The following is a 12,939-nucleotide window of genomic DNA, read 5'->3' as shown; positions in this document are numbered from 1 at the left end:
CACAACAATGGATTTGATACTGATGCTGTCCAAGAACCCTAATCATTGTTTGACTTGGACAAATTTGCCTTCAGAGAGTGCATTGCTTAAAAATAATGGCTTTGTTAAAAAAACACTGGAAAACAGAAAAAAGTTGATAAATTACTTATATATTTAGGAATTGAATCAAGTTGGGACTCTGGTTATTTTTTCCTAAAGGGGTAAGAAATGTCATTGAATTTTACTTTTTTCAAGCCTGTCTTTACATGGGAAGACCTAAGATCTAGCTCCTTATCCATTACTTAATAAAAAGTATCAATGAGCAAATTATCAGACCACTTCGAGCCTCTGTTTTCTCCTTTTTAAAATGAGAAAAAAGTAAGACCTACTCTCGAGGTGGTTTGGAGCTTAAGTGAGAGATAGTATACACAAAAGGCAAAAACATGGTTGGGGTAAGTCTGTAAAGAGTGGCAATCTTAAGGAGATTGTGTTACCTCTTTTCCAGTTTTCATCTTGCTGCTACAAAAGGACATGTGGAATGCCTCAGGGTCATGGTTACACACGGCGTGGATGTGACAGCCCAAGATACTGCCGGTATGTAATCTTCTTCTCTTAAGTCAACAGGCCAGCAGGAAAGTAGGTATCACAGAAATGATATGTATTCCTTGTGGAAGATTTACAGTCTATACAGATCAACCAAAAGAAAAACATAGAATCTCCTCCAATGACTAGGCTCTGATGTGGTTTCATTATTTGAGCCTTTACAAGTGTTTTCATCTTATATGTGGTTAATCAACTAGAGACTATGCTTCTTATCCCTCGTTTAAAATTTTTATTTTCTAAGATGATATATATGGACCAAGTACTCTCCCCCAATTTTTGTTCTTATGAATCATTCTACAAAGTGATGAATGGAGGGAATTGTTTAGGTGCTCATTTCATCAACTAGCTGAAGTGGGTTCTGTGGACAGAAGGCAGGATCTTCATGTGGATCAGCTGCCCATGGTCTGCACCCCTTACTGTGTTTTAGTGCATCTGAATCACCTAGGAACTGGAGGGGAGGAAGGGCGAAAGAGCTTAAAAGGGGGAAGAAGAAGAAGGGAAAGAATAAACAGCACACACACACACACACACACACACACACCTACAGACAACACCATGCATATATATCCCAGCTCTGTCTTCAGAGATTCAGAATTTCTGAACATTTCCAGCCAGTTGGTACTTTTGTAAAGCTCGCAGCTGATTCTAACGTGAAGCCAGTGTTGATAAGTGATGATCGAGTCAGATAGAAAAGGAAGTGTAGTCCTGTCTTTTATGAACGTTGTATTATAGAAAGGAGTCCCTGGGTTGCCAGCCTGAGTTTCTGCCCCTTGTTGTCCAAAAGGTGGAAGCAAGTACTGGTGGCTTTTCATTTCTCTATTGTACTTGAAAATCTTTGTCTTCTAATAGGCTTTTGTTGGTTTTTACTAGAATATAAGATTAGTCTGTTCTGTAGTCTTTAATTGAGGCTTTTCATTAATCTGTGATGGATCCCTTTTGCTTCCCACCTGAAAACACACCTCAGAGTAGTCATCTTGGGGCCAGATTGGTCAAGTGTTATGAAAATACAATTATTACTCAAAATATGGCCGGAAAACTCATGTTTCAGACTTGTTTTCATAAAGTCTGTGGCACTTGAAAAATAATATCAGGGTCTGGGAGTATTTATTCTTTGAGAATAGACTTGTTTTTTTATGACAGATGAAGAGCCAGTTAAAGTCAAGTCAGGTAAAGGAGGTGTCAATCTGGTAAAACCATTTTTGGTTAAAAATAGGGAGTGATTGAAGTAACAAAATGATTTTCCAGAGCAGTGCCACAGAAAGCTCCAAAATAAATATTTTGAGAAATGGCAATACTTGAGGTGACACTCATGGTAAAGAACTTGCCTGCCATTGTAGGAGACATACGAAACACAGGTTTGATCCACGGGCCAGGAAGATCCCCTGGAGAAGGAAATGACAACCCACTCCAATATGCTTGCCTGGAAAATTCCATGGACAAAGGAGCCTGGCAGGCTACAGTCTACGGGGTCTCAAAGAGTCAGACATGACTGAACACAAATTATTATAATACCAGCAGAAGAAAGAATGCTTTCCTAAGTGACTCCCTTGAAGGGAACACTAATTTATGTTGCTAATTAAAAATCATCTCTAATGCCAAGATCCAGTTATTTTGTTTTTAAAGTTTATTGTTACTACTTTTAAAGTTGTACCACATACACATCGAGCAGTAAGAGTAGCTACCATCCCCTTGATGAGGTGTGTCCTCTTATAGATGGGATTTCTTTAAGAAAATCATAATCTAAAAAAGTTTGTTTAGTGTGAATAAATTTGAGCTGTAATATAATTTTGTTTAACTGCATTTGATGTTAAAAAATAGATAGGAGTCTCATTATTTCCATTGTAACTGAGTATCGCTCCCCCATGTTTTTATTAAAGGGAAAAAAATGTTTAATGCATGTTCATTCTAGAAAATTTGGGAAATACAGAAAACTACCAAGAAGATAACCAGTGGTTCTACTCCAAGAAAAAAAAATTTTTACTGTTTTGCAGTATTTCCTACCAGATTTTCCTGGTGCAGTTTTACATAGCTGAGATCACAGTATATAATAAACTCTAAATCCTGCCATTAAAAAAAAAAAAAAAAAGATAACCATGATCATTTCCTGTACTAAAAACTCAAGCATAGTTTTTTGTGGCTGTCTAATACCATGTGGATAGAGTTTGTATTTACTACCAGAGCCCTCACTTATTTCCTGAAAGCCTGGGGAGTCATGCAGTGAGACCTGGACACCCCAGCACAGTTCCCTCTTCCTTGCCAGTGGAGATGACAGTGCTCTCCAAGAAGCTGGAGGGGAGGACTTCCCCTGGCAGTCCAGTAGTTAAGACTCCATGCTTCCACTACAGGGGGGCACAGGTTCAATCCCTGGTCAGGGAACTAACATCCCACATGCCACAAGGCATGGCCCAAAAAAAAAAAAAAACGAACTAAAAACAAGCTGGAGGGGAAACTGCAGACCCATCCTCCCGTCCTGGACTCTTCTCTGGGCTGGTTAGTGGAAACCGTCACAGCCCATTTCTTTCAACTCTGATTGAAACTGGTAGAATCCATAGCACTTGGCAGCCCCAGAAGAGCTTCCATACATCCTGTGAGTTGGAAATGTCTCGAGCTGCCTGTCACTTTTCTCTCATTTCTAACAATGAGGTCCACACTCTGGTCCTTGGGCTTATTGTTTTGCTTTAGTCTGAATGAGGTACTGACTTCTCGTGATTTCTTGAAAGCATGCAAACAGAACCCAGGAACAAAAGAAGGAAAAGCGGCATGGATAAAAGTACGGAAAATCTGTTGCGTTATCTAGAACAACACTTCTCGGAGTTTTTCCTGTTACAGTGAACAAGATAAACGTGATGGCTTTTACTGCTCATGCCCTTCCTGTTGGCTATAACACCCACTCCTTTCTCTCCTTCTCAAGAATGCGAGTCAGAATCCAAGGGAATGGCAAGGACATTAGTCACTGTGCTTAATGGTTGTCATTAGCCCAAAACATTTGATGAAAGGATGAATTAAATGGCTCAGTCACTAAGTTGTGTCCAGCTTTTTGCGACCCCATGGCCTGCAGCACACCAGGCTTCCCTGTCCTTCACTATCTCCTAGAGTTTGCTCAAACTCATGTCCATCAAGTCAGTGATTCCATCCAACCATCTCATCCTCTGTCATCCCCTTCTCCTGCCTTCTATCTTCAATCATCAGGGTCTTTTCCAATGAGTCTTCTTATCTCATCTTCTCATCATAAAGCTCCAAAGTAGTGGAGCTTTAGCTTCAGCATCAGTCCTTCCACTGAATATTCAGGGTTGATTTCCTTTAGGATTGACTGGTTTGATCTCCTTGCTGTCCAAGGGACTCTCAAGAATCAGCTCATAGATGCTGTCTTTTCAGTCAACCTCCCTGAAGTGTTGCTATATTATTGCTAAGATCCAGTTATCTTCAATTCTAATACCCAGTGAGAACTCGTATGAAAATCTGTTACCATAAATCCAACTGCCCTGCAGAGTTTCAGAAAAAATCCTGCTTTCAAAATACATCATTACACTGACCCTTTTAATTCTTTATATCCACAAAGTGTACAGGATGGTTAACTTGGTACAGTTTACCTACTTCTTAAACTGGTGACTGGATTTAAGTTCAGAAGCAAAGGGATTTTAGTATCTTTCTTTATCAACTATCCTTCCACATCAAATGTTTGGAAGTCTGACCACAGACTTTTCATAAGTGCTTTACAAACAATCTCAGGAGCAGAATACTGTCAGTAGATAAAGCCTTGTGTGTAGTACCGGTAGTGTGAAAGTGTTAGTCACTCAGTCATGTCCAACTCTTTGCAACCCCATGGACTGTAACCTGCCAGGCTCCACTGTTCATGGGATTCTCCAGGCAAGAATACTGGAGTGAGTTGCCATTTGCTTCTCCAGGGGATCTTCCTGAGCTAGGGATTGCACTTGAGTCTCCTGTATTGCAGACAGTTTCTTTACCGTCTGAGCCATCAGGAAAGCCCAGTACATCTCAATTATTATCATTTTAGATGGCTTTGGAGGCTTGGGTGAGAGGATACATGTGAACATCCTAGCGCCCAGTCTCTTTTGCACATCAGGTTTTTAAAATGTTTCACATTTTAAAAAAAAATAAAAAAGCTGTGATTATCACCAAGCCAAACACTCTCATAGTACAAATCAGAAAAAGAAATCCCCAAACTGGAAGAAGCTCATGACTCATGTTTTTGGTTTGTGGGATTCCCCCCATTCCTTGGCTTCCCTGGTGGCTCAGCAGTAAAGAATCTACATGCAATGCAGGAGACACAGGTTCAATCCCTGAGTTAGGAACATCCCCTGGAGTAGGAAATGGCAGCCCACTCCAGTATTCTTGCCTGGAAAATCACATGGACAGAGGAGCCTGGTGGGCTACAGTTCATGGGGTCACAAAACAGTCAGACACATCTTAGCAACTAAACGCACACACCCCATCCCTTATCACCTATTTGCCAAACAACACCATAGACATAGCGATAGCAGTCAGCTGGGAAAGTCTGCACCTAAGCTCACAGTGCTGACTCTAAAGAGGACCTTTGTGTTTGCTCATGTTCCTCACTGATTTAGGAAGTGGCATTCTGTTTCTTTAGAAATGAATAATTTCTCCAAGACTTCTAGGCTTTTTTTTTTTTTTTTGGATGCCTGTAATTAGCACCTGGGAAGATAAGATAGGATTAAACAGAGCATTAACAGAAGATTGAAGAAGACCAAAGAATCTTCTATTATCAAGTGCTTGTCTGAAGCATTAACTTTCAGACTTTGTTTTTTAGCAAATGTATGCATTTGACACAACGTGACCCGGTGGCTTAAACAAGATAGACTTTTCTGTCTTTCAATTAAAAGTCCCAAGTTGCTATGGCCACTCAGCTCCACACTGAGGACTCTTACCCAGACTTGTTACTCCACCATCCAGGGTATTGCCTTGGTCCTAACAGCCCAGGGGGGCTCCCCCGCTGCATCCACATCCCAGTCCCAGCTGGCAGAAAGGAAAGCCCAGCTCATGAAGTGGCGTACACTCAGATCTCACTGGACACAGAGTGATCTGCGGCCACTCCTGCCTTCAAAGGAAGCTGGGAAGCCTTCAAAGGAAGCTGGGAATTCTGGGCAGAGCAGCAAATTGTCCAGTTTAATAATATAGGAGGGGGACTTACTTTGTGGTCCAGTGGCCAAGACTCCATGCTCCCAGTGCAGGGGGCCTGGGTTTCATAAGATCAGGGAGCTAGATCTTATCACATGCCACAAGTAAGAGTTCAAATGCCGCAACTGAAAAATTCCCACGTGCCACAACTAAGACATGGCGCAACCAGATAAATAAATAAATGTTAAAAAAAAAAGTATAGAATGTTTTGCTGTAGAAGGAAGTGTAAATAGAAATTGGAGAATGATGTATGATTTGTCACACTCCCATATCTTAAATTTTCCTCGATCCCTTTGCACACAAAACTTCTTTTCTCATAGAAGAAGAGAGTCTTAGGAGAGAGAGAACTGAGCTATGGAATATGGAGATACCATAATGCACAGAGGCTTGAGGAGGGAGACACTGGAGAACCCTTCTTTTCTGGGGTTTCTGGTATTGGCTTAGCTTTTGTTTGGGTTTCTGGGTGGCCCTCCATTCTATTATGCCCTTAATCTAGCTCACATATAATACCAATCTAGCTCACATATTCTAGCCAAGAACAGTTATGTCTTAAAACTCAAGTACTTGAGAGAATGGGTCATTTAAAATGTAATGGCAGACTGTAGTCCATTAAGTATTTCATATTTAATTTGGAATAAAGGCAAGCCCAAAACTGATTGCATGATTACAGTTCTTTACTTGCCGGTTGTGCACATGTATGCATGTCTGAAGGGCCAACTATATACAGTGATCAACACAATCTGGCCATGAAAAGATTTCAAATGATGTATACATGCAGGTGCAAAAAAACCCAACTTTTGATTCAGTGTAAATCACCATGCAGATCTACTTTGTAGAGATTAAGGGATAATTTCAAAACTCTAATAGTAAGAATGGTTATTAGAAATTTCTCTTAGTGTGTGTGTGGTATTTGTATGTGTCTATATATACACATATATACACACACAACTGAATCACTTTACACTGGAAACTAATACAATATTATAAATCATTATATATACTTCAATAAAAAAGTCACAAAATTTTATTTTTCTTTATTGGCGTATAGTTTATTTACAACATTGTGGATTTTTTTCTTTTAAAAAAAAATATTTATATTGGAGCATAGTTAATTAACATATGTTAGTTTCAGGTGTACAGCAAAGTGGTTTAGTTATACATATACATGTACCTATTCTTTTTAATAAAATTTTGTTTAAAAAAATACATCTTTCATACTCTGATCTCTCGCCTGGAACTATAACTAGGTGAATAGATTTATGCTTCAGTGATTGAAAACTTGATGTAAAGATAAGCATTTCTAAGAACAACGTTTAAATATATTTAAAGGTGTAAATAAAAATCAAATTAATTACTACTTTTATTGTTTATATTTTATCGTTAATACTACTTTTATTGTTATATTGTTTATATTGGGCTTCCCTGGCTGCTCAGACAGTAAAGAATCTGCCTGCAATGCGGGAGACCCAGGTTCGATCCCTGAGTCGGGAAGATCCCCTGGAGGAGGAAATGGCAACCCACTCCAGTAGCTTGCCTGGAAAATCCCATGGGGAGAGGACCCTGGCGGGCTACAGTCCACAGGGTCAGACATGACTGAGCGACTAACACTTTCTTTCCTTGTTTATATTCAGCATTTTGAAACTCTGGTTCTTAAGTAGATATTGCAAACCATATGTATCTTTTAGTTCTCTTTATTTTTCTAAACGTTCCCATATTACGATCTGAAACTATGATTTCTCAAACTTCAGCCTTTTGGTGTTTGTTTGCCTTGTCTTTGTCTCCTAAGACTTCATCAGTTTAAAATTTTGTCACCTGCACTCGAAGACTGTGATCCTAGTCTCATCAGTAATTGCTCCACTATATGAGTGAGCTCTGCTCTGTTTCTGCAGCAGTCTGAAATCATTGAATAAGTGGTTAATGTCCAAGTTAGCTTGGGGGAAGGTGTTCCGTGGCTGGGCCATCCTTCTTAGACTCTTTGCATAGCAGGATTCTTAAACCACCTGGAATAGCCTCTGACACTTGACTTAGGAGTAGCACTGGTGTCTTCACTCCCAGGCAGAATTCTGCTGAAATGCACTTGAATTAGGGTTGCCTTGTTATTTTCCTATAGGGAAATTGCTTTCTGATATTCCAGACAGATCCACAGCCAAATGGGGGCCAGTCTTATGTGGGGGCTGGTTACAGTGAAGTTCTGTCACTAATATATTCTCTCCAGAAAATTTTGCATTTGGAAAGAGAATTTTGTTTTAATGGTATCTGTGAGAGACATCTCATTCCAGGGTAATGTTGTCCAGGGACTGATGCATCGTTTGAATTTAGAGACTCTTTTAAGTGAAAAATGCTTTTGTGCTCCTGGTTAGGGAAACCCATCACGGGGCCAAGGAATAAGAGAGTGTTGTTTCTGTAGAAACACAGTGCTTATTTTCAGGTATGACTGGAACACTTGCACTGAAAATGAAGGCCTGTTATTTATTTTATGATGGTTGTTTAAATCTCCCTACCCTCTTGTCTTTGGAGAACTGTGCCTTTTTCCAGTGGATGCTATTTATGTATTAGAAGAGCTTTTGTCTACAGGATAGACAAAAGTTAATGCATTGCATACACGACATAAACAGTCTTCTACTTATAATCAGGATGGGTTCCAAAAGTTCATCTGTAAGGCATTTGTTTAAAACACAGAATGTGCTCCTCCTTAGAAACACTGATACAAATGATGGTCGAGGGCCCGGCTAACCCACCAAAACTCAATTTGTAGTTTAAGCAAACTCATTATTGTGTGTTATACTTCCTGAAAAGAGGTCTCCTGTGGTAAAAGGAGGAAGGGGAAAAGAAGCTACTTGTCTTCCTACTTCCAAAGATCCCATTGCCTTATTTCCTGATCTTCTTCATCCTCATCCATTTGGGCGGAGGTCAAATGGAGTGTTCTACCTCCCCCAACCAGCTCCCTCTATGCATACCCTTAAAATCTCTGTGCAGCTTCTCAGCAAAGAAGGTATCTGATCTTTTAACCTTATACATGCTTTTGGGCAGCTCACTGTAGTCCTAAAACCTTCTAATTTTAAATACGGTATTTCCTAGCTATATGATTCTTTAATAATTAGTGGATTTCTGGTCAAGACTAATTCAGAACAGAGAAATGGTATTTGGAGACCAGATCACCATATAAAAGAAGTTGTTCCTCTAAGCCAGGGGTTCTCAACTGGGTTATGTGATTCCCACCTATCCAAGGGATGTTTGGCACTGTCTGGGGACATTTCTGCTTGTCCCATCTGGACATTCAGTTGATAGTGGTCAGAGATGCTACTCATTATCCTATGGTACATAGGGCCACCTTTCATAGCTTTGAATTTCACTGACGCTGAGGCTGAGAAACAAGCTTTAAGTGTGGGTTGCTTACAGGCGTTACATTGGAGGTATCTTGATCAGTTTACAAATGCAGGATTTAGGAGTTTGGTTCCCTGCCCCCAAGTCCCCCTCCCCAGACACTCATAATGGACAAACTCTCTAATTGAAATTAACAAGTGTGTGTGGAGAGCCTGGTCTGTGTTAGCACACACATGCTGTTTCTTTGGTCTTTGTTTAGGCTTCCCAGGGAGTGCTAGTGGTAAAGAACCGATCTGCCAATGCAGGAGATGTAAGAGATGCTGCTTCGATCCCCAGGTTTGGAAAATCCCCTGGAGAAGGAACTGGCAACCCACCCCATATTCTTGCCTGGAGAATCCCATGGACAGAGGAGCCTGTCAGGCTACAGTCCATAGCATTGCAAAAAGTCAGACACGACTGAAGTAGTGACTTCAAACTTTATAGGGATACAAACTTTATATTATAGAGGGAAAGGAAGAATGGTTGACATAAATGTGTGTGTGTGTGTAGGAGGAGATGGGAGTCAAGTGAGAAGGGAAGGTTGAAGGTGCTGAGTGCTATGAAGGACAAAGAAATGAAGCAAAGGGATGAAAGGAGTGGGAGAGGAATTTTAAGTGGTGAGATCAGGAAAGATCTCATCAAGAAGCTGGTTTCAGTGGCATCAGGCAGGTTAGTGGGCAAGCTGCATGGTTATCCTAGAAGAAGAGGATCCAGGCTAAGCAAAGAGCAACTCTCTAGGGCCCGAGAGTGGAAGCCTGCCAGCCTGGCAGCCCCACTAAGGTTGTCCCTAAGCCCCTCACCCACAGATGTTCTATAGGCCCGCTAGGTAGTACAGGGGAGGGCACTGGATGTAATGTTGTCCAGTCGCTAAGTCGTGTCCAGCTCTCTTGCAACCTCGTGGAATGTAGCCTGCCAGCCTCCTCTGACCGTGGGGTAGAATTTCCTAAAGTTATCTGACCACAGAAACGTCAGAGAGTCTCACGTTGGCCTCACATTTTTTGAAGGGAACGTGAAGAGATGCTCCTTTGATAGTGTTGTTTTTATAACTCTTTTCCTTCTTCCACCCATTCCAAGTTTGAACATCTGAACTACAGGTAATTCCCCTGCAGAGCTGGAGTGCATTTGGAGGAAAGCGAAAGGACAGGTGGAAGTGGGGTTTCATGTGGGTGCTGGGTGTGTTCTCTGCCGCTGCCTGGGCTGGGTTCCGGGGCCCGTGGCCGCCGTGGTCTGCTGTCACTGCTGTGGACGCAGGGCATCTGGCACCCATGCTGACAGCTGAAAGCGGAATTTCCAAGCTGCATACCTAGAGTCTACCGCAGGCTTCTAGCCCACAGCTTAATTGTACCCCAGGAGAACGGCAGCTGGCGTGGACCCTGCATGTTATCCAGGGGTCAGGATGCTGTGTTCTCCCCACTTTTGTCACAATGAACTTTGCAGATAAGAAGTGGAGGCGTTACTCTCAAGAATAACAATTCTGTCTTTGTTGGAGAACAGTTCATTTCCTCATAGTTGTCTTCATTACAGAGATAAGAGATTTAAAATGTGGTCTTTTCCTTCCAATTTTTTTTAAATCCATTTAGGACACAGTGCTTTGCACCTCGCAGCCAAGAACAGCCACCACGAATGCGTCAAGAAGCTCCTTCAGGTAAAGTGGAACAACTTAAAATTATAAATGTGTCGTTTTAAAAAATTGAAAGCAACCTTGTGTGTGTGAAAGAGCAAATAAATACACGCATACTCCTTTAAATATTATCCCAGAACCTGGGTTCCCTAAGAAGCTTCATTATTAAAATTTCAGATAGCTAAGAAGAAGATTTCCATAGCAGTTCCACTGGTGGAGAAGAGGATCCTAATAAATTTGAAGTGCCTTCCTGGGATCCAGCTCTTTTGTCCCCTTTATTCAGCTCTTTTTTTTTCTTTTTTTTTTTTGCCTTTTTGGAAGGACATGTTCCCTTTAAACAGTCACCTTAAAAAAAAAATACCTGTGCTGCTGGAGATCCCTACAATACAGGATCTCTAATACCCTAGTATTTATTCTCGCTCAATCATTAGTAGAATGCAGCTTTTCCTGAGAAGCAAAACTTCCACCACTGTTTCCTTGTATGTAACTTGATGAGCTTTTAGTTCTTAGTTTTTGTTCAAATTCTTGGTTTTATTCTTCTTTATAATTTTAGGTCAACTCCCTGGTTGGAAACTTCCTTGCCAGGAAGTTTTTATAACGATCACTTAGGGCGACAGCTTCTGTCTATCTTTAAAGATGAATATTTAATGAAATCCCGATAGTTCATACAGTAACTTCCAGCTGTTGCCAGTCAAAATGCACTCTTGGCTGTTTTCAGGAACAGCACAGAGCAATAAACTGCGTGTTTGGAGTACTGTCTGTTCTGTTGAGCTGTCGTCTCAGCCTTCCTGAGCACTGTTTGGGACCCAGCATCTTGCTTTAATTTGGCTTCGCGATTCTGATGCAGAAATGTGGGCACATTCTTCAAGTTGTCTGCTCTGTTGATCACACAGCTTCTTGTCTTGCGTTACATGATGCAAGCTACCTCCAGTGCCAGGAATGCTTAACCTTAACAGGTCTTTGAAGTGAAATTCAAGAAAGAGAGATCAACATCTGTGATGATGAAGATGGTTTTTATTATGTGGCTTCTCTCTAAAGAAAGTTGCAATAGAACTTTTCTTCTCTGCCTGCTCTGGGGCTGGATACAGTGGATGAGTGAAAATCATTGACTTGCCCAAGTGCCCTGCCTCCACACCCATGGTCTTACCTTCAATTTTTACAAAAAAAACCTTATTTGTATTCCACGTCTCTGTTCCCATCCTGGCTTGGCTATCCAGACTTTGCATCTGGCTCTGATTTGAGGGAAGAATGAACTTGACAAGCTGGAAATCCTCATGGGCAAGGACCAGATATTCTAGCCTCTAATGTAATTTTATATCTGGTTATGCAAATGGATTGGTTTTTCTCTGGAATCTTTGAAGCCTTTAAACAGTTCCTTGTGCTGTTCTAAAATTAGGCCAAAGCATGGTAAGTCGTAACATGATCTCTATTCTTATTACCACTGAAGGGCAGACAGACATTTCCAACATTGCCTGCTCTCCGCAGATCATCTGAATGGTGTTCTTCTTTCTGGATAGTTGTGAAAACCAGAGGCTTTGATGGCCTCCTACTGAGTTGTTTACCTTAAGTCCTGCACCCCTCTGATCTCTGCTTCACTTCTTGTCTGGGCAGCCCACACCCTCTGCAATGGGACCAGTGCTGTCTCCTGCCAGCCCCTCACCCTGCACCTTCTGCAGCTACTCCTTTCTCTCTGGCCTTTTGCTCTTACTGTCTGTCTATTGGAGAGACTTCCCTTCTCCAGGGGCTACCATTTCAGAGTTCTCCCTCCTCAAGGCAATGAGCACAGAGAGCCTTGTGAGAGTCTTCAAATTCAGATGACCTCTCCTTCTCCTACCCCCTGCCCCCCATCCCCTTGTTCTGTCTTCTAGCAAGTGGTCCCTGGGCCCTGGGCACTGTGTCAAATGGTGAGTGTTTACTCATGAACAGAGCAGCCCGCATCCTGCTGGAGCTTGCCACTTAGTGAGCAAAGACACAAATGCCCACGACAAATTGCACATCACTAAGAAGCAAACTGACAAGAGTATTGTGAGAGGTGTTCAGGAGGCCCCTGTAGAGGAGCTGAGATTCAAGCTGAAAATTAAGCGGTGCAGAGAGCCATGGGAGAGAGTGTTCCAAGCTGACAGAAGAGCAAGTGCAAAAGACCTAAGGTCAGACCTTTTGCAAAAGACCTTTGACAAGTACAAAAGGTCAGAAGGGCACTAAGTAGTCAGGGAGGA

At 41.6% G+C, this 12,939-nt stretch overlaps 1 protein-coding gene across 7 annotated transcripts in view; it reads left to right on the top strand.

Annotated features, from left to right (window-relative positions):
• Window positions 1-12,939, top strand: part of RAI14 (retinoic acid induced 14) — a 162,236-nt gene that overhangs the window by 125,592 nt on the left and 23,705 nt on the right. For all 7 annotated transcript variants that reach the window (XM_070774777.1, XM_070774779.1, XM_070774780.1 and 4 more), the window contains 2 exons: window positions 485-573; window positions 10,683-10,747. In XM_070774777.1, the coding sequence (XP_070630878.1) occupies window positions 485-573; window positions 10,683-10,747 (154 nt within the window). The remainder of the gene's footprint in view (window positions 1-484; window positions 574-10,682; window positions 10,748-12,939) is intronic.

The sequence above is a fragment of the Bos indicus genome, chromosome 20, assembly GCF_029378745.1.
Source record: "Bos indicus isolate NIAB-ARS_2022 breed Sahiwal x Tharparkar chromosome 20, NIAB-ARS_B.indTharparkar_mat_pri_1.0, whole genome shotgun sequence".
Lineage (NCBI taxonomy): Eukaryota > Metazoa > Chordata > Mammalia > Artiodactyla > Bovidae > Bos > Bos indicus.
Note: the sequence above shows the minus strand (reverse complement) of the source record. Positions and strands in the feature narration are given on the sequence as shown.